Source organism: Hyperolius riggenbachi, chromosome 4 (assembly GCF_040937935.1).
Source record: "Hyperolius riggenbachi isolate aHypRig1 chromosome 4, aHypRig1.pri, whole genome shotgun sequence".
In the NCBI taxonomy this organism is placed as follows: Eukaryota; Metazoa; Chordata; class Amphibia; order Anura; family Hyperoliidae; genus Hyperolius; species Hyperolius riggenbachi.
This window is the reverse complement of record NC_090649.1, coordinates 187,860,016-187,885,614: the sequence shown is the minus strand read 5'-3', so window position 1 is coordinate 187,885,614 and position 25,599 is coordinate 187,860,016. Positions and strand designations below refer to the sequence as shown.

Below are 25,599 nucleotides of genomic sequence, written 5' to 3'. Positions count from 1 at the left end.
TGCATGGCTTTTTCCTCCGTCCACAAACAGCTTAGTACCACTGTGCAGACATGGACTGTACTTGCACATGCGCACTATGGCCTTGCTCATACATGGACAGTAGTGCAGCCACAAAAAAGAAGAGTCCCAACCAGCAGCAGTGAGGTGGAGAAGGACCTGGGAAGTCTCTGAAGAACACAGACAGTAATAGCATAATGCTTGTGGGCCTTGGTTGGATCTGGAGTCGGACTTACAGCAAAACTGGGAGGTTTGCATTATTCATTTTAGATACTTACCTTAGGAGGGAGAAGCCTCCGGATCCCAAAGACTCCTCGCCGCCCTCGTATGTCAACCCATTCCAGCACTTTTTCCGAAGAAAGCCACTCGGAACAGTGCTAGTGCATCTGTGTCAACAAGCCTTTTTTCAGGAGTCCCAGCACTAGAACGGGCCTGCAGTGAAACCTCTTTAGGATCTAGAGCCTTCCCCCTCCCGAGGTTAGTACTCCCTAGGGGTAATTTTTTCGCTTTAGGTCCCCTTTAAGATGGGGGGATGTTAGCAGTTGTTAGAGGTTCAGAGGGAATAGTAGCCCGAGGCCATCACATAAAGGGTGTCACCCAAATGACCCCAGGTGCTCCTACCCAAGGCTGCACTTGAGGCTGGTCCCTATTACGGTTATTCTATCCTTAAATAGTATAATTTCAGTTGTTATAAATGTGTTTTTACTGATTAATGTCTGATTGTTGATTGTTAACCAAAAAATGGATAACGTATTTTGCTGCACCTTGTTTTGCGCTTTTAAAAAACTTCAATAAAGTATTAAACAAGAAAATATTTTGTACTTCTCTAAGCCTTTCAATACACTGTAACTGTGAACATTTACAATAAACATCTAAAAAGACGTTGTGTGCTGTAGTTTGTTTGCACCAACTAATTAACAAAATAGTTCAGAATATTGTTTGTGAAAATACATTCAAAACATGGTTTGCTAAATCTTAGTAACACTTTAGTAAAAAGTAGTGAACAGAAATTAAAATGACAGGATTACAATTTTAACTCAAATCTGTAACAAATATGAACAACAGAGACTGATTAAGTAATGAAAAAATAAACATCCAGGCCCATATGCAATTAACTTTTTCACCTTAGTTTTCTCCTAGGTGATATTTTTAAACTTGTCAATAAAATACCTTTCAAACCACCAGCAAGCAAACCAATACTCAAAATAATTCTGATAGTACCTTTTTACTTACTTTTTAATACTTTTTCCATTGCAAAGTGCTAAAAAGTTATCTAATCAAAAATGAAAAATTATCTCCTAGGAGAAAACTCAAGTGAAAAAGTGAATTGCATATGGCCCCTAGAAGGCCAATGCAGTAAAAAAAAAAGCATGTTAAATGTAATGACTCTTGTATGTACCGACAGCCCAGCCAACGTTCATTTCTACTACACAGCATCTCCTAGCTTCACCCCTACCTCCCTCATTGTCCAATCATTACGCATGTTGGTGTGGCAGTTGAGGATGGGAGGCACAATGTGACATGCACGCATAGATGCTGTTAAAAATGACCAGCCATGCAAATGTGGGAGGGCTATCATGGGGTGGTGTTACTTGGGATTTGGGGGCTGTCTGTTACTAGGGTTTTTCATGGGGGCTTTCTGTTTCAGGAGGTTTAACATGGAGTATTGAATTACTGGAATTTATCAAAGGCCCCAATTCACTGATCTTTACTGTGTGCTGACAGGGCACCGAAAGATTAGCGGGTTACACATATAGCTTAACTCACTTTATGCACACAACATACATGTTGCTGCTATAACATGCATTTTGTATACTATTCCACTACAATCGCCAGCCAACTAAAGATTATTAGAATGTAAGCTCATAAGGGCTCTCTTCCTTGTTTGTGTTACTGTATGTTTGGTTAATCACTATACATTTGCCACTGTTTCTGTTTCACTGCCTATTAGACATCCTATTAGAAACGTGTAAAAGCACATGTTAAAAACGCGCGCTTTAGTGCGCGTTTCAGTGCGTTGCGCTTTTTTTAAGCCCTTTTTTTATTGTAGCAGTTGTCAATAAAGCTTTGTTTTCATTTGTAAATGTATTTTTTTTTCCAATTAGGGGTAAAAAACCTATGCGTTTCTACGCGCTTGTATGCGCTTCTATGTGCTAAAAAAGCGCACCCATTCACTTGCATTGATGTGCGCTTTACAGCTCAATGCACAGAAATGCATGCAACACTACGTTTTGTAACGTTGCTCAGCGCAGCGCATAGATGTAAACCAGGCACATTTAATTACACAGGAAAATCAATACCTTGCACAACGCACAGGGCAATGCGCTGTGAAAAGCGCACAGAAACGTCCCTAGTGTGAATGAGGCCATATTCTGTATTATGTACCAATGTGTATATGTTTATGTATACTAACATCTGTATTTTTATTTCAAAGGTTTTTATTGAGTTTGTAACAATAAACAGTGGCCTAAGTAGGCTGCAACATAGGCCAAACAGTATGGACAATTGGACATAATCATGGTACATAACATAGACATAAACCTAGAAAGCAAAGTTACAAATATAGATTCAATATAGATTTCTAAAGTAAATAGACATTTCACAGAGAGACCAATCAGAGTCAGCTTGTATAGAGGTTCATCAATAAAGACAGAGTACAGCACAATATAGTAATAAAAAATAGACTCATTATACAATGCTGCTATCTTTTCATTGACTAGAATAGCATTAACAGCCGATAGTAGGCAAGAGTAGCTATTGTGAAGCAATCTGGTGTTAAGCAGCTACCACTATAAACTGGATGAGTCTATGGGGTGCATACTTCAAGGACTCAGGCTTGTATCCAAGAGACCAAGAAGCCACATATTTACATTTTAAAATGTTCTGTATAAGGGTACAAATTTTGAACCAAAGGTCCGCCACCACCGGGAAGGTCCACCATACATGGAGAAAGCTTCCCATGGAGGGGGATCCCCTAAAACAAAATAAGGAGTCCATTCCTCAGAATTGTATTTATTTATTGCTTAAAGAGAAACTCCGACCAAGAATTGAACTTCATCCCAATCCGTAGCTGATACCCCCTTTTACATGAGAAATCTATTTCTTTTCACAAACAGACCATCAGGGGGCGCTGTATGACTGATATTGTGGTGAAACCCCTCCCACAAGAAACTCTGAGGACCGTGGTACTCCTGGCAGTTTCCTGTCTGTGAACCTTGCTGCATTGTGGGAAATAGCTGTTTACAGCTGTTTTCAACTGCCAAAAACCATGCAGCAGCTACATCACCTGCCAACAGTAAAAATGTTCACTGGAGTTCCTGATTTTCTAGTTATGATCATGACAAAGCAGGATGTAATCACAGCAAATCAGAGCTTTGCAAATCTATCAGCTGATCAAATCACATGCTTCTCCATGACCATCACTATAGTTCAGTTGCTATCAGTTATAACTGTGCAAGGTAGCATTAGTTCACGTTTGCAAGGAAGGTAATGTTCACATTTCTCTGTGGGCTGGTTTCCGTTAGGCCGGTGTGCGTCTTGCAGGACACGCTGGCACTTCCTGTGATCAGAGTTCATATCTGGGATGTCAGATTCTTAGGTGTCACTGTGCAAATGTGGTAGGAATTGACAATGTAACAGACTTGGATTTCTGCTTGTGGATTCACCAATAGGGCGTTCACAATATTTGTTGCAAAGAACAGATGAGATTTTCAAATACAAAAGCCTTTTTTCCCCATGCACCACCAGAGGGAAAAAAAGATGCATAACGGCTGTCTTGGTAGCTATGTTGCTATGGCTGCCTACCACGACCAACGCAAGTAATTGTTACTCCTACTGGAGACCAGGCAATGCACATTATATTTACACACTTTCCAATCCATATGTTACAGCATGACTATAACACGTTGGCACAACAATGGTGCTGTATTGTAGGCAATATTTGAATATTGTTGGTGTTAGGGCTCATTGAACTGTGTGCTAAGTGAGCAGTTACCAGGCAGCAGTGAGCAGTTAGGGCCCTTTTCCACTGCACAGCTAAAAATCGCTAGTGATTTTTATATCGCTAAGGTTACTACTTTATCATAGAAATCATGAGAAGTATTTTCCACCATAGTGATTCGATTTGCAAATCGCAATCGCTATTTGGAGCGATTTTAAATCCCATTCCCATGATTGAACCAAGTGTAAGGCTATGAGGCTGTGGAGCTTTGTTCAGGACAGAACATAGGCAGGAGAGAGTACCTCTTCGTTCTGTGTCATAACTCTTCAAAAGACTTCATGATTATCTCCTGGTTGAAATGAACCTGTGAATGAAGGTAATTGTATATCTGTTTAGCCCTAAAGATCTCACATGGGGGAAGATGGTAAATCTCTTGTGGGACATTCATCCCCGGGATCGGACTTCAACGCTTTTCTACAACACTAGGTTTGGTGATATTACAGGTACCTGTTAAATCTGGTGTGGCAACAAAGGCTGGTCCAGCTTCTGATGAACTATTCAGGTAACATCAGCCCCCAACTGCTAAGCACATAGACTTTTGCTCTGTGCCATGGAGGCGGGATCTTCACCTGATCAATCCAGATTCCAGAGGAACATTGGAATCTCTCTCTGGCCCCCTGCACACTGCAAATCCGATTTGCAATTTCAATTTGCCCTGGATGCTATCAAAAGAAAAACGCAGAAAAAATGCAGCATGGCGTAACGATTAAAAATCGCAAATCGGAATCACATGTAAAATCGCATCAAAATCGGAATCGCATGTAGTGTGCAAGAGGCCTCTAATGGTGCCCATACACAGTACAATAAAAAGGTTTGATTTTCTCATTTATTCAGCCAAAACGATTGAATCGAATAAAAAATGAAAATAATATTTTTTTCGGTCAAGAAAAACAAATGATTATACTGTTTTTTTCCAATAAATATCAGATCGGACATGTTGGAAAAATCTTGATATTCGCTCTAACAAAATGATCAAACAAAATTATCTAATCAAAAAAAATGTACCATGTATAGAATATTTGCATAAATATTATTCTTAGTTATGTAAAGCGGCAACATATTATGTAGCGCTTGACAATAAATAGGGATACATACAATGGTAACATAAAGAGAACCCGAGGCGGCATACTGAAATGGTAATAGGACCCAGAGGCATGTCATGTGCACAAAGACAAGTCCCAGGAAGTCGCGGCTTGGCTTCCTATTGGAAGAAGCTAACAGAGGCAGAGAGTGGCGGGTGGATTGCGTTATCGAGGGGGAGATGCTACGAGACTGATTCACAAGCCTCACATAAATAAAGCAGGAGAGCGACAAGCAGATTGTCGCTAGCCTGGCGATCTTTTAAGGGGGTGCAGCGCGGGGGGGGGGGGGGGGGGGGGCTGTCAGTGGCGATACAGTGGCACAGAGATATGTCGTTGTGCACACGTCATGCCTCTGGGTCCTATTAGGATTTCAGTATGCCGCCTCGGGTTCTCTATAAGGTTATACAACATAGGACATGGTTATACAGGGCTTGGGAGCTGGTTGCCGGGATCCAGTAATTGTGGGTAGGTGATCCTGAAGGTTTTGAGGACCTTTTTATATACTGGAAAATATCTTCTGTGAATGCTTGGGAGATGTGAAAATTATAAGTGGAATTGTAACTTTTTGTAAACGTGGAATTTATGGAGTAAAAAGCGAACCCGAGGTAAGAGGTATATGCTGGCTGCCATATTTATTTTTGTGTAAACAATGCCAGTTGCCTGGCAGCCCTGTTGTTCTCTGGCATAAGTAGTGTCGGAGTCAAACCCCTGGAACAAGCATATGGCTAATCCAGTAAAACCAGACCAGAGAGTACCTGATTTGCTACATGCTTGTTCAAGGTCTATGGCTAAAAGTATTAGAGGTACAGGTTCAGGAGGACTGCCAGGCAACTAGTATTGTTTAAAAGGACATAAATATGGCAGCCTCCATATCCCTCTCTCCTCAGGTTCCCTTTAAAGGAAACCCGAGGTGAAAGGTATATGGAGGCTGCCATATTCTTTTCCTTTTAAGCAATACTAGTTGCCTGGCAGACCACCTGATGCTGTGTCTCTAATACTTTTAGCCATAGACCCTGAAAAAGCATATGTAGATCAGGTACTCTGACTCAGGTTTTACTGGATTAGCCAGATGCTTGTTACAGGGTTTTGACTCAGACACTACTTATGCCAGAAGAACAACAGGGCTGCCAGGCAACTGGCATTGTTTACACAAAAATAAATATGGCAGCCTCCATATCCCTCTCACCCAGGGTTCCTTTAAGAATTATGTGCGGAATTTCAACAGATATGGAATACGGCAATTCCAACCATCCCTGTTTAGTTTTAAAGAATGCCTAATTTTGAAAATGTGCTGCCTAGTTGGTATTTTTGTGATATGCTGTTTCAGTTTTTGAAAGGATTTGTATACACTTAAAGGGGTTCTGTGGAGTCCTGCAATAAACATAAACAGACACTTACCTGGGGCTTCTATCAGCCCCCTGTAGCTGTAATGTCCTGCGCCGTCCTCCTGCGATCACTCGTTCCCTGCCGCTGGTCCCGGGCTAATTACACGTGTCATGCGACTGCACACTCCCGCTCACATCTCCGGGAGCTTACTGCTTACTTACTACAAGTAAACCTGGGGCTTCTATCAGCCCCCTGTAGCTGTAATGTCCAGCGCCGTCCTCCTCCGATCACTCGTTCCCTGCCGCTGGTCCCGGGCTAATTACACGTGTCATGCGACTGCACACTCCCGCTCACATCTCTGGGAGCTTACTGCTTACTTACTACAAGAAAACCTCATACTGCGCCTACGCAGTAAGCTCCCAGAGATGCGAGCGGGAGCAAACATTATTTGTCTTGTTGGACGAATAATTGCCCGGTGCTGGCGGCTGGGAAGGGGTGATTGGAGGAGGACGGCGTGGGACATAACAGCTACAGGGGACTGATAGAAGCTCTAGGTAAGTGTCTGTATATGTTTATTGCAGGACTCCACAAAACCCCTTTAAGGTGGCCACACACCATACAATTTTCAAGCAATCTGACTGTACAATTTGTATACAATCTTACCAAGATCCATGTAGTATAACAGCACTGATTGTACAGCCAGATTGCATACAAATTGTATGGTGTGTGGCTACTGTGACTGACATTTCGCCACACCTTTATCATGACACACTTCGAGGCAAGCCCATGTCACCTGCCAGAGTGCAGTCAGCGAACTTGCCATGAGCGGTTATTAATCTTCCTCAGGCCCTAAATACTTGAGGCAGGGGTCACACTTACCGGCTTTCGTACGCGTTTTCTGCACAGAAAAACTGACTTCAACTGAGAACTCATGTTAATCAATAAGCAAGGTCACACTTTAATGCAGATTTCACATGCAGAAAAAAAACTGACATCTTGCGCAATTTGTCAGTTTTCTCTATAAATTACATTAGCTGCTGTAAGGCAGGGGTCACACTTGTCTTTCAGTTTTCTGCAAAGTGTAGAAACTGAAAGACAAGTGTGACCCCTGTGTTTCATAAGTCCTAATCTGCAATGCTATTCCACCTGCTTAGTGTTTTATTGCTGCAGAGCATAACCAATGCCTCAACACGCATATAACTTACTACAGAGCTTCTCTACTACAACCTCGGCCCCCACATAACCACGCCCACAACCGGCTTTCAACCCTCGGGAAAAGAAGCACAGGATTGGCTGCCGTGACGCGCCTCCGTTCAGCCATTGGATGGAACACGTTTCTGCCTTTGTCAAAATGTTCAACTATAGTCCCACAAAATACGCTGAAGTCGCTACAATCTTGCATCTCGTCTTGGAAAATGCTAGCCAGAATAAACATCTAAGTAGCCAGGCAGGCAGGTGTCAGTGTGTTGGGAAAGGGGCGGAGTAAAGGTGTCAGCTGGTCGGCAGTAGACGCTAAACATGGCGGCCACCTTGGGGTTTGTGAGGAGGAGACGATGTCCAGCTCTGGGCGCTCTATTGCAGTCTCGGTGGGTAGAATTATGCGAAGTTGACAGCGAACGATTCGTGTGTGCACCGAATTTATACGGATCGCCCTATATTACTGTCAGTCACGGGTGGCAGGGATTCCTAGCCTACCTCAATTAAACCTATCCCCTTCTCTCCCGTGACTAACCTTTAACCTTCCCTGCCTTTTAACAATACAGCCTGGTGCCTACTTTTTAACGCTAAGTGCCTGACATTAGTTCTACTGTCTAGTCAGTGCACAATTTTAACTCTCCTCTGACCTCTTATAGCTTAATTTAACTATCCCCATCTTGCTATGCTATTTTATCTTAATCGCTTCCTTGTGGCTCATTCACATGCACAAAGGTGGTGTCATCATATCTGATTAGGATGATCTGTTGCCTGCCCAGTGCCCACACTGCACAGTGATTTCCAATAGATTTCAGCATAAAATCATAAGTAATGTGTGGGTACCCTGGTACCTTAAAGAGACTCAGAGATGTTTTTTTTTTTTTTATATACACTTACCCAGGGCTTCCTCCAGCTCCATAAGCATGGCTGTGTCCCTCGCAGTCCTCCTGCGATCTCCCGTTCAGCTGCTGTCAACTCCCGGTACGCAGCTTAGTCGGACTCTGTCTGACTGAGTGACGTCAGCCGGGGTCTTCTACACTTGCATAGAAGGTCTGCCGCTGATGTCACTGAGCTGCTTACCGGGGCAGGAAAACTCATTTCTGAGTCTCCTTAATGCTGCCATACACTGGTTGATTGCCACCAAATTGATCAACAGATCGATCCATGCTATCCCTTTCTCCGGCTGGTCTTCTTCACCATCTCCTCTTCATTTCCTGTCCCGTCCCGTGTCAAGCGAAAGTTCAAACAGTAATTTCCCCTTCTCACAGGATGGGACAGGAAGTGAAGATAAGATGGAGAAGAAGACCAGCCAGCGGGGACTAGCGCCGGCGGACAGGTGATATTACTGCTGCGTCAGAATTGCAGAATTGAACGCCGCTAGAGTTGTGCTCCCGACCCGCCGGCAATCGATAGAAATTTTCCGCCTGGACAGATCGACTGATTCGATCGATTTCAGATGGAAATCGGTCAGCATTTGCGTTATCGATTTCACAGCAGATTTGATCACAGTAATCTAATCTGCTGTATCTCGTCCGGAAATCTACGTCGTCTATTTGCACCTTTAGGCCACATTCACAGTGGCCTTTGTGCTGCATTTCTTGTGGCAGGAGGAACACAGCATATGGGAATAGTGGCATCACACGTTACCCTTGCATTGTATTGCATACAGTAAAGCATTCAAGCAATGAAAACTATGCTTCATTGTACTGTGTGCATTTTGTGGATACCAAACTGTACCTGCCACACTGTGAATGTCACTATAGGTGGTGCATTGATGTGCAGTAAGTCACGCAACAAAGTAGCCGTTACACCGAACCGCAATGCATCACAGTGAACATGGAGGGGTAAGCAGCAGAATAGAAGCCTTGGCCTGCGGTTGGACAAAATAATCTGACTGGCTGTATCTCACGCTGATTCATTGGTGCTGCTGTACTCACACTAGATTCTTCGCAGAGGCAACCTCACTCCCTAGTACCCTACCTATGTTCAGCTCCCATTAAGTTAACATTAAATTTAACAGCCTCTATATGGCTCTTTATTTATTTATTTTTTTTAGCCGGGTTGCTTCTCACTGCAATCTTGCCTTTTGCAGCATGTGATCCCTGCGTTTTTCGTGCTAGTGGTATTTTTGTGTATGTGATTGTTTTGTGATTTTCAGTAGATTGACTAGGAATAAATGCATTCCTAGTTTTTGAAATAAGCTATTTTTCTTTGATTGTGTAGGCTAAACAGTGTGCAAAAGGTTGTATTTGCTTCTTCTCCCATATAAAAGGACAGATTACAGATAATACAAATCTAGGAGATTCAACACTTGGGCACAGGGATGACACAAAGCGGTTTATATGTGCTACAGCACTTGCGTATCCAGCAGCTCACACAAATATCCAAGGATGACTGCCTCACAGAGACAGGTTGAGGACAAATATTGTTTCACTTTACATGCACTTCATCGAGGAATGGTGCGGACTCTGTAGTGGGAAGAAGTCTCACTGCAATGGTTTGAGGCCGGCTTACTTAAACTACTTAAAGTGGATCCGAGGTGAACTTTTACTCATTGCATAATTGTGTTCCTTTCCTATTGTTTATAGGGCATTCCTCAAGCCAAATACTTTTCTGTTTTAATACTATTATTCCCTATAAACTAAATAAACCACTCCCACAGGTTTTCAGAGAGCCTTGGCAGTAGCAAGGGCTCATGGGAGCTCAGTCTGGGCAGGGGGAGGAGGAGGTGTTACTAGCTATTGATTTCAGAGGCAGAGGGGAGGAGGGGGGATTAGGTTTTTTTTCAGTCTGAGTGCTGATGGTGCAGATAAGCCTGCCTCTGTGTAATGTTTACAAACATGGCTCCTGTCATTGTATCACAGGAAGAAATAATCATTTTCTATTAAATATGTTTACAGCTAGATTTGCTGTGTAAACTATCTAAACTTTAGATAAGATATATAGACAAGTTACTTGTTATAGTTCGTTTTTCATCTCGGATCCGCTTTAACTAGTCCCTCTTTTAGCCCTGCTTATTCAACTGCTGATTATCAAACCAGCTGTGCCAGTGGACCATGTGCATGTAGACATCACATGCTCAATGTTTTTACTTGGAAACCCTTGGATGGTGTCTCTAACTATAACATGTAGTTCATGACCATGACCATCGGGTTGCTAAGAGACTTGAACATAGACAGTGTCACTACAGACCAGCTAAGGAGAAACTTCTCTCCCAGTGGCTTGCTTAAGGCAACCTAGAGGGATTATGCATGGCGGAGACAGAGAGGTCCGCTTCCTGGTCATGCAAATGCAAAAAGGGTGTGTACCAGTACCAGAAAGAGTAGTAGCAGTAGGGTATTGTACCGTGTTAGCCATCAGTAAAAGCAAGACGTTTTAAATCCGGATGATACCATTTATTGGCTAACTAAACAGAATAAGAATAAGCAAGCTTTTGGCCTTGCAGCCATTGTAGGGCTTACAATCCTGTATGCTTGCAGGCTGGTGGTACAGACAGCTATATACACGCAACATCAAAAGGGAAAACAGATTTTTTTTCAAGCATAAATACAAGTCATTAAGATGCCTTAAGTGAAACAGAACATCTAAATGGGGTGGGAAGTTGTTAGCTGAGATAAGAATCCTTGTTTACTCCCTGCTCACAGACCTGGAAGTTGAACTGACACAGAGGTATCCTAAATTCGGAGTTCACAAGTTTAGCTATATAGGCTGAGAAAAAGTTTAAATATCATCAACCTCATACCAATATAAAACGTTTTTGTCCTTATTCAAGCCCTTTTCCACTGCTTTGAACCAATTTATAAATTTTTGTTTCTGCTATTAATCGATCATTTGACGTTTTGAAGCCACCCTTCAGGGCAGTGACACGAAGATCATACATGCTGTGCCCGTTGGAACAAAAGTGTGTAGCAACTGGGAGTTCAGATTTGGTATCGTTAATAGTGTGTCTGTGTCCATTCATACGCTTGCGCAGAGTTTGTTCAGTTTCTCCCACGTACATAACATTGGGGCATTTAGCACACATGATCAGATATACCAGATTGGTGGAACCACAGGAACATGTGCCTTGTACTCTGTACTCCTGTTGTGAACCTGGTATTGTCAACCTGTCAGTGGAGTAAATGTGTCTGCAGGTCCCACACCTTTTTTGTCGGCAGAGGGTAAAGAAGGACAAACCACACCAGAGACCTGTACTAATTAGAGGTGTACAACCTATACAAAGTATTATCAGAGGAATGTAATGTTGACTATTTTGTACAACATATTATACCCAAGATGTTCAGTGTGTGGCAACACAGGAACATCTAAGGTAATGTATTAGGGACAGATTAGGAGCAATTAAATAAATTATGAACATCATGTCTGGCACCTTCTTTTCCAAAACCTAGTTCTGAAACATAAAAACGCACGCACGCACGCACGCACACACACACACACACACCTTAAAAATAAAAGGAATAAAATCAGAAAGTTCTTACTTAGTTAGCTGAGCAGTCCATTTGAAGCATGAAGAAAAATAGTCCAGTTTAAAGGTAGGCATTCAGGTTAAAAGTCCTTTGTACACAACATGCGCCCGGTTCTTCTTGAGCACATGTCTGGACCTCCCTAGTCGATGGAAATTGAAGAACTGAGGCGGAGTTCCTCGCAAACACTTTTTACTGACCTCAGTTTTGGGGCGGTCACTACCTGGAAAGTAGGTGTGTTTAAGGCAGGGTTCCCTCCTGGAAGCCAGGTTGCCACCCTCAGACTTAGAGCAAGAAATGTACCAATTTATTAATAATTTGTGTGACTCGGCCCAAGATTAGTGTATCGCAAATCCGAGCCCATATTCATAAGCAGCATGCGACTCTGTATTAAATGAGGCTATACATGCCTAGTCTAACGAATTCGCTCTACGCACGGATAAAGTGGTTTCTCTATTGATTCCTGATAGCTAGAGAATAATTCATGTGAATAATACCTGTTTCCTAGGTATCAGGAAATGTAATTTTGGTCTTGCTGTACCAAACCTATTTTGAATTATTAATAAAGTAAATGTTCCCATTGTGTGAAGTTATGAGCTTGGAGGGAAATTTGAATCTCAACCAGTTTGAGCTGGTTTGGTGGAGATGAGCTGAGGGACCAAATGGCTGCTCCCCAAGGGAGTTAGCCACTTGTTAAATTCCTTCCTGACCTGAACAGGATGTGGGGGGAAGGTCACTGTACTCTCTGCAATGCTCTCAGAAGAAGAGCAAAAGAAAGGTATTTGTTATTCTACACAGGACTGACAGTAACTGTGCACGACCATGCGAAAATCGATGGCAATTTTGCGCACGACTTTCCGTAATATTCGTCACACTGTTAACCTGCGATTTCTGAGGCTGGTGACTCGGATTAACTTATCCTCTGCAGCAGAGGTGACTCTTGGTCTTCCTATCCTGGGGCGGTCCGCATGTGAGACAGTTTCTTTGTAGCGCTTGGTTTTTGAGACTGCACTTGGGGACACTTTCAAAGTTTTCCGAATTTTTCGGAATGATTGACCTTCATTTCTTAACCACTCCCCGACCGCCGTATATACAATTTGGCAGCCGGGAAGTGGACCCCGCAAGGACCGCCGTATTGACAAATAGCGGTGGTCCTTTTACGGGCATGGGCGGCGCGATTGCGTCATTCGCAAACGCGATCGGCCGCCGGGGACTGGCTCCGCCCATCTCGCGCTGTAACCCACCGGCCGTTCGGAAACGCCGGCGGGTTACTAGCACCCGGATCGCCGCATACAAAGTGTATAATACACTTTGTATTGTATACAAAGTGTATTATACAGGCTGCCTCCTGCCCTGGTGGTCCCAGTGTCCGAGGGATCACCAGGGCAGGCTGCAGCCACCCTATGTCGCACCCAAGCACACTGATTTCCCCCCAACCCCGCCCACCCCCCAGACCCCTGTTTGCACCTAATCACCCATCAATCTCTCCCTGTCACTATCTGTCAACGCTATTTTTTTGTAATGCCCTAAACTGCCCCCTGCACCCTCCTGATCACCCCCCACCCCTCAGATTCTCCCCAGACCCCCCCCCCCCCTGTGTACTGTATGCATCTATCCCCCTGATCACCCGTCAATCACCCCCTGTCACTGCCACCCATCAATCAGCCCCTAACCTGCCCCTTGCGGGCAATCTGATCACCCACACCAATAGATCGCCCACAGATCCGACGTCAGATCACCTCCCAAGTGCATCTGTTCTCTACCCTAAACACCCACTAATTACCCATCAATCACCCCCTGTCACTGCTACCTATCAGATTAGACCCCTATCTGCGCCTAGGGCACTCAATCACCCGCCCACACCCTCAGAACACCCTCAGACCCCAGCCCTGATCACCTCGCCAGTGCATTGCTTGCATCTATTCCCCCCTCTAATCACACCTTGAGACACCCATCAATCACCGCCTGTCACCCCCTAGCACACCTACCCATCAGATCAGGCCCTAATTTGCCCCGTGTGGGCTCCTGATCACTCGGCCAAACCCTCAGATCCCCCTCAGACCCCCTTCCGATAACCTCCCCAGTGCATTGATTGCATCTATTTTCCCCTCTAACCACCCCCTGAGACACCCACCAATCACCTCCTGTCACCCCCCCCCCCCCCCCCTAGCACTCCTATCCATCAGATCAGGCCCAATACAACCTGTCATCTAAAAGGCCACCCTGATTATGACCGGTTCCACAAAATTCGCCCCCTCATAGACCACCTGTCATCAAAATTTGCAGATGCTTATACCCCTGAACAGTCATTTTGAGACATTTGGTTTCCAGACTACTCACGGTTTTGGGCCCGTAAAATGCCAGGGCGGTATAGGAACCCCACAAGTGACCCCATTTTAGAAAAAAAGACACCCCAATGTATTCTGTTAGGTGTATGACGAGTGCATAGAAGATTTTATTTTTTGTCAAAAGTTAGTGGAAATTTATTTTTATTGTTTTTTTTTTTCACAAAGTGTCATTTTTCACTAACTTGTGACAAAAAAATAAAATCTTCTATGAACTCGCCATACACCTAACGGAAAACCTTGGGGTGTCTTCTTTCTAGAATGGGGTCATTTGTGGGGTTCCTATACTGCCCTGGCATTTTAGGGGCCCTAAACCATGAGGAGTAGTCTAGAAAACAAATGCCTCAAAATGACCTGTGATTAGGACGTTGGGCCCCTTAGCGCACCTAGGCTGCAAAAATGTGTCACACATGTGGTACCGCCGTACTCAGGAAAAGTAGTATAATGTGTTTTGGGGTGTATTTTTACACATACACCCCAAAACACATTATACTACTTCTCCTGAGTACGGCAATACCACATGTGTGGCACTTTTTTGCAGCCTAACTTCGCTAAGGGGCCCAAAGTCCAATGAGCACCTTTAGGCTTTACAGTGGTGCTTACAATTTAGCACCCCCAAAATGTCAGGACAGTAAACACACCCCACAAATGACCCCATTTTGGAAAGTAGACACTTCAAGGTATGGTGAGTCCGTGGCAGATTTCATATTTATTTATTTTTATTTTTTTTATTTTTTTTTATTTTTGTGTCGCAAGTTAGAAGAAATGGAAACTTTTTTTTTTTTTTTTTTTTTGTCACAGTGTCATTTTCCGCTTACTTGTGACAAAAAATAATATCTTCTATGAACTCACTATGCCTCTCAGTGAATACTTTGGGATGTCTTCTTTCCAAAATGGGGTCATTTGGGGGGTATTTACACTATCCTGGAATTCTAGCCCCTCATGAAACCTGTCAGGTGCTCAGAAAAGTCAGAGATGCTGGAAAATGGGAAAATTCACTTTTTGCACCATAGTTTGTAAACACTATAACTTTTACCCAAACCAATAAATATAGGCTGAATGGGGTTTTTTTCATCAAAAACATGTTTGTCCACATTTTTCGCGCTGCATGTATACAAAAATTTTACTTTATTTGAAAAATGTCAGCACAAAGTTAAAAAAAATCATTTTTTTTTTGACAAAATTCATGTCTTTTTTGATGAATATAATAAAAAGTAAAAATCGCAGCAGCAATCAAATAGCACCAAAAGAAAGCTTTATTAGTGACAAGAAAAGGAGCCAAAATTCATTTAGGTGGTAGGTTGTATGAGCGAGCAATAAACGGTGAAAGCTGCAGTGGTCTGAATGGAAAAAAAGTGCCTGGTCCTTAAGGGGGTTAAAGCCCACGGTCCTCAAGTGGTTAAAGGGGACCTGAAGTAAGAGGTATACGGAGGCTGCCATATTTATTTCCTTTTAATCAATACCAGTTGCCTGGCAGCCCTGCTGATCCTCTGCCTCTAATACTATTAGCCATAGCCCCTGAACAAGCATGCAGCAGATCAGGTGTTTCAGACTTTAAAGTCAGATCTAACAAGACTAGCTGCATGCTTGTTTCTGGTGTTATTCAGATACTACTGCAGAGAAATAGACCAGCAGGGCTGCCAGGCAACTGGTATTGATTAAAAGGAAATAAATATGGCAGCCTCTGTATACCTCTTACTTCAGTTCCCCTTTAAGTTGTCTCTGGTTTCCTTCTTAAGCAGAGCTTTGTATCTTGGGTAAATTCTCTGCTCATCCAGTAATATATTCTTGATAAGGCATACTATATGCAGGAGGCTTATGGACAACTTATCAACCCTGAGATATATGAAGAGCTTCCAGCTGATCCTACCTATGTAGTACAGTCCAAGTTAAAGACACTGGTTTTGATGGCCATTCAGCAGGGTACTATTGAAGATCTTAAAGGGAAGGTTCAAGCAAAATAAAAAAATGAGTTTCACTTACCTGGGGCTTCTCCCAGCCCCATGCAGCCATCCTGTGTCCTCGTAGTCACTCACTGCTGCTCCAGTCCCCCGCTGGCAGCTTGCTGACCTCGGAGGTCGCGGGCCGCATTGCGTACATTTTTACGCATTCCCGCTAGTGCAGGAAAATTAACACATACATTTTTACGTGTTAGTGATTCAATGTGTAAATTTTTACGCATTGAACCAGTAATGCGTAAAAATGTATGTGTTAATTTTCCTGCACTAGCGGGAATGCGTAAAAATGTACGCAATGCGGCCCGCCGACCTCCGAGGTCGGCAAGCTGCCAGCGGGGGACTGGAGCAGCAGTGAGTGACTACGAGGACACAGGATGGCTGCATGGAGCTGGGAGAAGCCCCAGGTAAGTGAAACTCATTATTTTGCTTGGACATTCCCTTTAAAACCTTTTTTGATTAATGAACATCCCTTTATGCCTTGTTTCTATACTTTGCCTAAAATCCACAAGAACCTCCACCGCTACCTTACCACTGCCCCCCTCCCCCCCCCCCCCCCCCCCCCCCCGCAGTCGCCCCATTGTGGTGGCAGTAGCTTCTTCTAAACTCTTGCAACCATATGTTATCCAGTCGCACCCACATATCAAAGATACTGGTGTTTTTTTTTGTTTTGTTTTTTTTACAGGCTTAGTATGGTTGATCGTGTTGGTGACTCTTGATGTCGAGGGCCTCTACACCACCATCCCTCATGATGTCGATGTGGAGGCGGTCGAACATCATCTGTTCACCATGTCTGATTTTGATGAGAAACCGAGATCTTTTTTGATTTCCCTTTTTAAATCTGATTTTTTTTTTTCTTAAAACGCAGGCGCACAGCTATGGGGTAGAACCTTCCAATGCAAATTTGTTTATGGGCGTCTGGGAAGAGGCTTTTGTGTACAATAACCACCTCTCTCGACTATATGCCAGAGGATGGTGGCGCTTTATTGATAATATATTTTGCCTGTGGACGGGGCCTGTTCAACCCTTTTAGCTTAAAGGGAAGGTTCAAGCAAAAAAAAAAAAGAGTTTTACTTACCTGGGGCTTCTACCATCCTCATGTAGCCATCCTGTGCCCTTGTAGTCACTCACTGCTGCTCCAGTCCCCCGCTGGCAGCTTTCTGACCTCGGAGGTCAGGGCCACATTGCATACATTTTTACGCATTCCAGCTAGTGCAGGAACAAAAATGTACGCGTTGCACCACTAACACGTAAAAATGTATGCGTTAATGTTCCTGCACTAGCGGGAATGTGTAAAAATGTACGCAATTCGGCCCTGACCTCCGAGGTCAGAAAGCTCCCAGCGGGGGAGTGGAGCAGCAGTGAGTGACTACGAGGGCACATGATGGCTGCATGGGGCTGGTAGAAGCCCCAGGTAAGTGAAACTCATTTTTTTTTTTTTTTTGCTTGGACCTTCCCTTTAATGTCAGGCTTAGTGTTACGGCTGACTTGCAGACAGTGTCCTTTTTGGACATGAAGGTTTACAAATCTGGAAATACCTTGAGAACTGACCTTTTTGTTAAGGTGACCGCAATTCTGTTTTGCATTAGAATTCCTTTCACCCCAAACATAAGATTGTCAGTACAGTAGGGTCACACAGATTGTAGATGACCCTAATATTAAAGAACGACGAGGGAGATGAGGAACAAGTTTAGTGCCAGAGGGTACCCTACTAATACTTTGGCCAGGTATAAGCTATGACACAGACATGGCAAGAGTCAATGCGATAATGGGAATCGTGCAGTTTTTGTATCTACTTATAACACCATTAGTGGCGATGTACAGCGCATCATTACTAAACATTGGGGTGGGTTAAGACTCGTTGCCATCTGTGGCGGAATTTGCCAGGCCCCCTTTGTTTGCTTTCAAGAGGACTCTCTTTGAGGTCTAAGCTTGTTCACTCAGACATGGGGCGTACCAGTCGTACACAGGCCCCTCAAATTTGTGGTTCCTTTCCATGTCTCAGTTATCGCATGTCACAGCATTACTAAGGTAATTAATTCAGACACCCAAGTACTGGTAAACGTTATACTATTCGTGATAGGTATTCGTGTGATTTACGTTTTTGCTGTAAATATGCTTAAAAGACAACTGAAGCCAGAGACATATGGAGGTAGCCATATTTTATTTTTAAGCAATACCAGTTGTCTGGCAGCTCTGCTGATCTATTTGGCTGTTGAATCATGCCAAAATCAAGCATGCAGCTAATCTTGTCAGATCTGACAATGTCAGAAATGTCTGATCTGCTGCATGCTTGTTCAGGGTCTATGGTTAAAAGTATTAGAGGCAGATGGATCAGCAGGATAGCCAGGTAACTGTTATTGCTTAAAAGGAAATAAATATGGCAGCCTCCATATACCTCTCACTACAGTTGTCCTTTAAGTGCCCCTGTGGCAGCTGTTGCATTAGAAAGTCCACACAGGACTTGAGGAACTGAATTTAATCCCAGAAGACTGCCATAAGGGGGAAGAATCTTGATCAAGCTGTGTCAGAACATTTCACTCAGTTTAGAGAAAATGTCACAATTGCGTATTCAAGTTATTGATGGGGTACCTAGATCATTTCGTGGTGATAGGAATAAAGAACTTCTTAAGTGGGAGGCCCGTTGGATTAGGGAATTGAAAACAATAGGGCGGGTGGATTAAAGCAGGACTATGACGTGAATTTTATATGGTAATTGTGCTTGTGGGTATTCACCTAGTTGCATCCATTTTTCAGCAATCTGTTCATTGGGATCACGCTATGTGTGTCTTTATCTCATAGGATGGTCTTCTTTTCAAGGTGAAGCGTTCTTCTTCTGTCCAAGGTGCTTAACTTTCTCCCATCGTCCTCCAGGATGGCTGCTGCCGAGACATTGTCTGTCCCCTCCCCGAAAGGAAACACCTGAAAAGAGTAATAAAATTAACACTCCTCCCTATATAAGGCTACTCCTCCCCTGGTCATTCAGTTTTTGTGTGTTTCCCATCACCTGAGGATACCTGGAAAGATGTTTCTTATTTTCTAGTATAGGTTTGCCCGGGGCGCCTATGCTGCTAGGTAGGGTTTACTTCCTAGTGGCGGTGGAAGCTGAGAGCGGTGAGGCTCCAGCTTTAGCTTGTGTGGTGGGGGCAGAGGTACCTGTCACAAGTTGTCCATAGGATCGGATCGCCGCCATCACCGCCGTCTTCTTGCGTCCCAGCGTGTGGGCGGTGACGCGTAGCAAGTGGGATGCGACTTTGCATACACATCACTTCCGCTCACCGTCGATTGGCCGGCGAAGACAGGAAGTCCTTGGGCGGTATCTTCATAGCCGAGGGGAGTGCGGCAACACGCTCTCTCACACGTGGGACGCCAAGCCGCGCTATGGAGCAGGAGCAGTCCTCCACTGCGGCTTCTGCCACAGATACCCAGCCGAGCCAGTCTCCCTTAGTGGATGCCGGACAGGTATGTGGAAATCCTGAATCACTGCCTTAGCTAAATGTGGTGTTGGCGAAGTGATTTTAAAGGTTCTCTGTCTTTTTTCTTTCACTGTTTGGCAGAGACCTGCTCAGCAACAGCCTGAAAGATTAAGGTGTCAGAAGTGTAACATCAGACTTCATGAGGGGGCTACTAGAAATATGTGCAAGCAATGTCAGTCACTTTTAAAGAGACAGGCTTCCCCAGAGAGAGAACCAGCTCAGACTACTTTAGCTTTGTTAGATTTGGTAAAATCTATGAGAGATGAGATGACAAATACCTTTTCTGCATTCAGATCTGCTTTTCTGCCTAATCCTTCAACCCCTCCGTTGCCCTTTCCGGTTAGTGAACCTGGTACTTCATCAGCTTCACAAGGCTAACTGCCTCTCAGCCAGTTGATCCAGCTGAGGATTCTGGGGGTTTGAATCAGGCAGAACCTAGGCAGCAGTCTGAGCGAGAGTCGGATGAAGGTGAAGCAATTGGTTCAGATGTTTCAGAGGACTCAATTGTTGTCAAAATCCCTAAATATCTTTTTAATGGTGAAGATACAGAAGAACTGCTTAAAGGGAACCTAAACTGAGAAGGATATGGATTTTTCCTTTTAAAATAATACCAGTTGCCCGACTCTCCTGCTGATCCTGTGTCTCTAATACTTTCAGCCACAGCCCCTGAACAAGCATGCAGATCAGGTGCTCTGACTGAAGTCAGACTGGATTAGTTGCATGCTTGTTTCAGGTCTATGATTCAGCCACTACTGCAGTCAGAGATCAGCAGGTCTGCCAGGCAACTGGTATTGTTTCAAAAGAAACATCCATATCCCTCTCAGTTTAGGTTCCCTTTAAAGAGTAACTGTCAGGCTGCAGAAGCTAATTTAAACCTCTATTCTCCTGTGTTAAACAGTTTAGACAGAAGCCAAAAAGACATTACTAAAGATAAAAATCTCTCTTACATTTAATGTGTGCTTATCAGCAAAGCTAAGCTCCTAAGGAGGACGCAAGCCGCATTCCATACTGCAAAGCATTCTGGGGCCCTCCCCTCGGCTGCTAAGGAGAAGACGGGATCAAGTTTCAGCAGCTTCTAACTCAGTCCAGCCACAGCACAGATAAATCTCCGGGCAGAGTACTCTGCAGGAGTCCGCTATTGTTCCTAGCCACATGGCTCATTAATATTCACTGCACACTGTGTTATTCTGTACGAGCTCCTCTGTGAATAGGGAAGCAGGCAGGACATGACGACACATTTGGCTTCACAAACATGGAACCTGCCATGGGCTGTCAGGAGCATCATTCTCTGCATATACTATATAAAAATTCTGTGAAATCCAAACGTGGACAGTGAAATGCATATGTAATGTAAATACAGGCAATCTTTAGCTACTGATATATGTGTTTATTTTCTCTGAGACCTTATACCTAACAGCTCCTCTTTAAGGCAGTTTATGAATCAGAACAGATTAAAACGGATATTCCCTCTACTTCTGTTCAGGATGAGATTTACAGGGGTTTGAAAGCTCGCAACTTTAAAACATTCCCTATGCACAATTCTATTAAGGATTTAATTAAATCTGAGTGGAAAGACCCTGAGAAGAGGTTATTTATTCCCAGATCCTTTAAACGCAGGTTTCCGTTTAGAGAGGAGGATGAGGTACCATGGGCAAAATGTCCTAAACTGGATGCGGCTTTGGCTCAGTACTCTAAAAACTCTGACCTTTCGTTCGAAGACGCGGGTGTTCTTAAGGAACCGATGGATAGAAAGGCGGAAACGTTACTTAAGCGGGCTTGGAATGCAGTTAGTTTCGCATTCAAGCCAGCTATTGCATCTATTTGTCTTACTAGGAACTTAGACAAGTGGATGAAGGGATTACAGAGTCAGCTTGCTGAAGGTACTCCCCATGAAACTATATTAGAATCTTTACCGGTTATAACAAAGACTGTTTCGTATTTAGCGGATTCAGCTTCAGAGTGTTTGAGAGCATCAGCCAAAGCTGCAGCCTTGATAAATTCATCCAGACGTGCGGTCTGGTTAAATGCATGGGAAGGTGATGTCACCTCCAAGCATAATTTATGTGCCATGGAATTTTCGGGTGAACTGCTATTTGGGAAGGACTTAGATACAGTATTGGAAAGGTCTTCCAATAGGGGGAAAAAATTTCCAGACAAGAGGAAGAAACCTAACCAGGGGGGTTTTCAGTTCAGGCGAGGACCCACATGCAGGGATCAGGCTGGTAGAGGGTCAGCTCAAACCAGGAGATGGACGTTCAATGCAGGTAGGGGTAGGTCGTCCTTTCTCTTTAACAAATCCAATGCCCCCCCCACAAAACCCGGGAAATGACAGCCAGCTCCAGGTAGGGGGAAGACTAGCTCAGTTTACCTCACCTTGGAAGGAGACAACATCAAACGAGTTCATATTAAACCTGGTAGAGTTCGGGTACAAAATAGAGTTCAGTTCTCCCCCTCCCCCCAGCCTTTTGATAACAAGCTCTCCCCGAGATCCAGAAAGAGCGGCAGATCTAAAGAATTCGATCATTTCTTTACTACAGAAAAAAGTGATCAGCAGGGTCCCTACTCAGGAACAGTTCCAGGGGTTTTATTCCAGAGTCTTCCTGGTGCAGAAGCCATCAGGCAAGTATCGGATGATCCTAAATTTAAAACCATTAAACCCCCACATTGTGGAGAGAAGATTTCGCATGGAAAGCATTGCTTCAGTCAAGAATCTAATTTGGCCAGGTGCTTTTCTGGCCACTATAGACCTAGAAGACGCTTACCTTCACGTTCCCATTCATCCGGCGTATCAGAGGTATCTGAGGTTCGCGGTTCGGATAGGGGACGCTCTGTGTCATTACCAGTATCAAGCGCTGCCGTTCGGAATTTCGTCGGCACCGAGAATTTTCACGAAGATACTGGCAGAAGTAATTGCTTTCCTGCATCTCCACGGTGTGAGAGTTCTGCCGTATCTCGACGATTTCATGTTCCTAGCAAGCTCCGAGGTAACCTTAAAAGAGCAGCTAGATTTTTCTCTCCAGACCCTAAGAGGACTAGGGTGGTTGGTAAGTATAGAGAAATCTCAGCTAGACCCAAGCCAGCAAAAGATCTTCCTAGGTTTGTTATGGGACACGATCAAGGAGAAGGTATTTCTCCCGGTCGACAAGGAAAGAAGGCTGATAGAGAAAATTCAGAATATGTTTTCAGACCCAGCCACATCACTACGGGAGACAATGTCCCTTCTAGGACAGATGTCTTCCACCTTCCCGGCGGTAGAGTGGGCGCAAGCGCACTCCCGAGATCTCCAGACTTGGTTTCTGTCAGTGTGGGACAGAAAACAGTCGTCTCTAGACAGGAAGATAACGATCCCAGCTCAGGTATTACAGTCCCTTCATTGGTGGTTGGTCCCGAACAGGTTAACAGAGGGTCGGTTTTGGAATCAGAGAGATCCACAGAAAATATTCACAGATGCAAGTGCATGGGGATGGGGAGCCCATTATCTGTCTCACCAGGTTCAGGGGGTTTGGGATACAGACATGACCTTCAAGTCCTCAAACTTCAGGGAACTAATGGCAGTGAAGTTAGCGCTTCTTCAGTTACGAGACCATGTTGTAGGGAAGGAAATATTGATACTCTCAGACAACATGGTAACGGTATCTTATTTGAAGAGACAGGGGGGCACCAGGGTCCAGACCTTGAGAGATCTAGCTCTGGAAATTATTTTTTGGGCCGAACAGAACTTAATTTCAATTACAGCAGTTCACATTCGGGGAAGGGACAACAGTTGGGCAGACTCCCTCAGCAGAGGAGTGGTAGAGGAGGCGGAATGGTCCCTAAATCAGGAAATTTTCTTGCAGATAACGCACAGTTGGGGGTGGCCAATTTTGGATCTGTTTGCCACTCCGGACAATGCAAAGGTGAGGGATTTTTGCTCCCTCCATCCGTCAGTAGCAGAGAACAGGCTGGATGCCCTGACAGTAGAGTGGCCAGCAGGCCTCCTTTACGCTTTTCCTCCATTCAACCTCATCCCGAAAGTCTTGAGGAAAATAGAGAGGTCGGAATCGACAGTGATTTTCATAGGCCCCTATTGGCCGAGAAGGGCCTGGTTTCCTTACCTAAAGTCCCTAGTCCAGAAGGGTCCTTGGCACTTGGGCAACAGGCAGAACCTGCTGGAACAGGGTACGAACACCCATCCAAATCCCCAAATGTTAAAATTGACAGCCTGGATCTTGAAGAGACAATCCTTGTAGGTCAGGGATTCTCAAGAGAGGTTGCAGCCACGTTAGTGAACTGTAGAAAGATTTCTACGAGACGTAAAGATACAAAGATTTGGAACGCATATTCTTTCTGGAAAGAAGAAAATAATATGCGTTCCGATGATCTCAAAGTTATTTTAGAATTTTTGCAGAGCGGTATTAACTTAGGACTGAAGGTAAGTACCCTAAGGGTTCACGTATCTGCTCTGTCAGTTTTTCTACATAGACAGTTGTCTAAGGAGATTTTTGTAAAAAAATTTTTGATTTCCGTAGCAAAGTCCCAACCAATGCCAGAGAAATTGGTTCCTCCATGGGATTTATCTTTAGTTTTAAATTTTCTGACTTCTGACAGATTTGAACCGATTGCTCAGACTCCGTTAAAGAATCTAACCCTGAAAGTAGCTTTCTTAGTGGCAATAACGACAGCTAGGAGGATTGGAGATATTCAGGCTTTATCTATCAAGGATCCCTACATGATAGTTCATGCAGACAGAATTGTTTTCAGACCTGACCCAGCATACCTTCCGAAGGTTTCATCAGCATTTCATCGCTCACAGGAGATTGTTTTACCATCTTTTTCCCCCAATCCTCAGAACAGTAGAGAGGAACAATGGAACACATTAGATGTTAGAAGGGCGGTCTTAGCTTATTTAGAGAGGACAGCTCAGTGGAGGAGATCCAGTCACTTATTTGTGTCATATATGGCAGCCTCTAAGGGTCTACAGGCATCAAAGGGTTCAATAGCTAGATGGGTCAAGGAATTGATTAGTTGGGCCTACAGACAGTCACAGGAAGTAGCCCCTTCTAGAATTACGGCACATTCTACACGATCCTTAGCAACCTCGTGGGCAGAGAGATCTGGAGCATCATTGGATCAAATATGTAAAGCAGCCACCTGGTCGTCACATACAACTTTTGTGAAGCATTACAGAGTGGAACTTCTGTCAAGTCAAGATCAGTGCTTTGGAAGAAAAGTACTACAAGCCATCATCCCTCCCTAAGGTAAATTTCTCGCTGGTCTCGGCAGCAGCCATCCTGGAGGACGATGGGAGAAAGTCCCAGCTGCTTACCTGTAGCCGTGGTTCGGCGAGTCCTCCAGGATGGCTGCCGAGTTCCCAACCCAACTAGAGATATGTTAATATTGATATGATTATGATACGATGATGTACTCTTTATAAAACTGAATGACCAGGGGAGGAGTAGCCTTATATAGGGAGGAGTGTTAATTTTATTACTCTTTTCAGGTGTTTCCTTTCGGGGAGGGGACAGACAATGTCTCGGCAGCAGCCATCCTGGAGGACTCGCCGAAACACGGCTACAGGTAAGCAGCTGGGACTTTCCATGCATCTGCTGGTCGTTTTTCCGCCACCTGGGCAGTCTAATGTATGAGATGCAGTTTCTGCCGCGGATGCGCATTTCTGCATCTCTTTTTTTTCCGCATTGGATGCGAAAATTCGCCCAAATGTTGGCGAATTATATTTTTATTGGGGGGATTTTTAGCTGCGTTTTTCGCCAACCCAACGGTT

The 25,599-nt window shown here is 44.2% G+C and overlaps 1 protein-coding gene across 2 annotated transcripts in view; it reads left to right on the top strand.

The window, feature by feature from the left end:
* The first annotated feature begins 3,453 nt into the window (after nucleotides 1-3,453).
* MCCC1 (methylcrotonyl-CoA carboxylase subunit 1) overlaps nucleotides 3,454-25,599 on the top strand; it is a 61,900-nt gene continuing 39,754 nt past the window's right edge. The window contains exon 1 of one of the 2 annotated variants that reach the window (XM_068281094.1): nucleotides 3,454-3,483. Coding sequence is in view for 1 of the 2 variants with exons in the window: in XM_068281092.1 (XP_068137193.1) it covers nucleotides 7,924-7,991 (68 nt within the window). In the remaining variant the exon portion in view is untranslated. Of the gene's footprint in view, nucleotides 3,484-7,886; nucleotides 7,992-25,599 lie in introns of those variants that run through there. The other variant, XM_068281092.1, reaches the window with a different exon arrangement.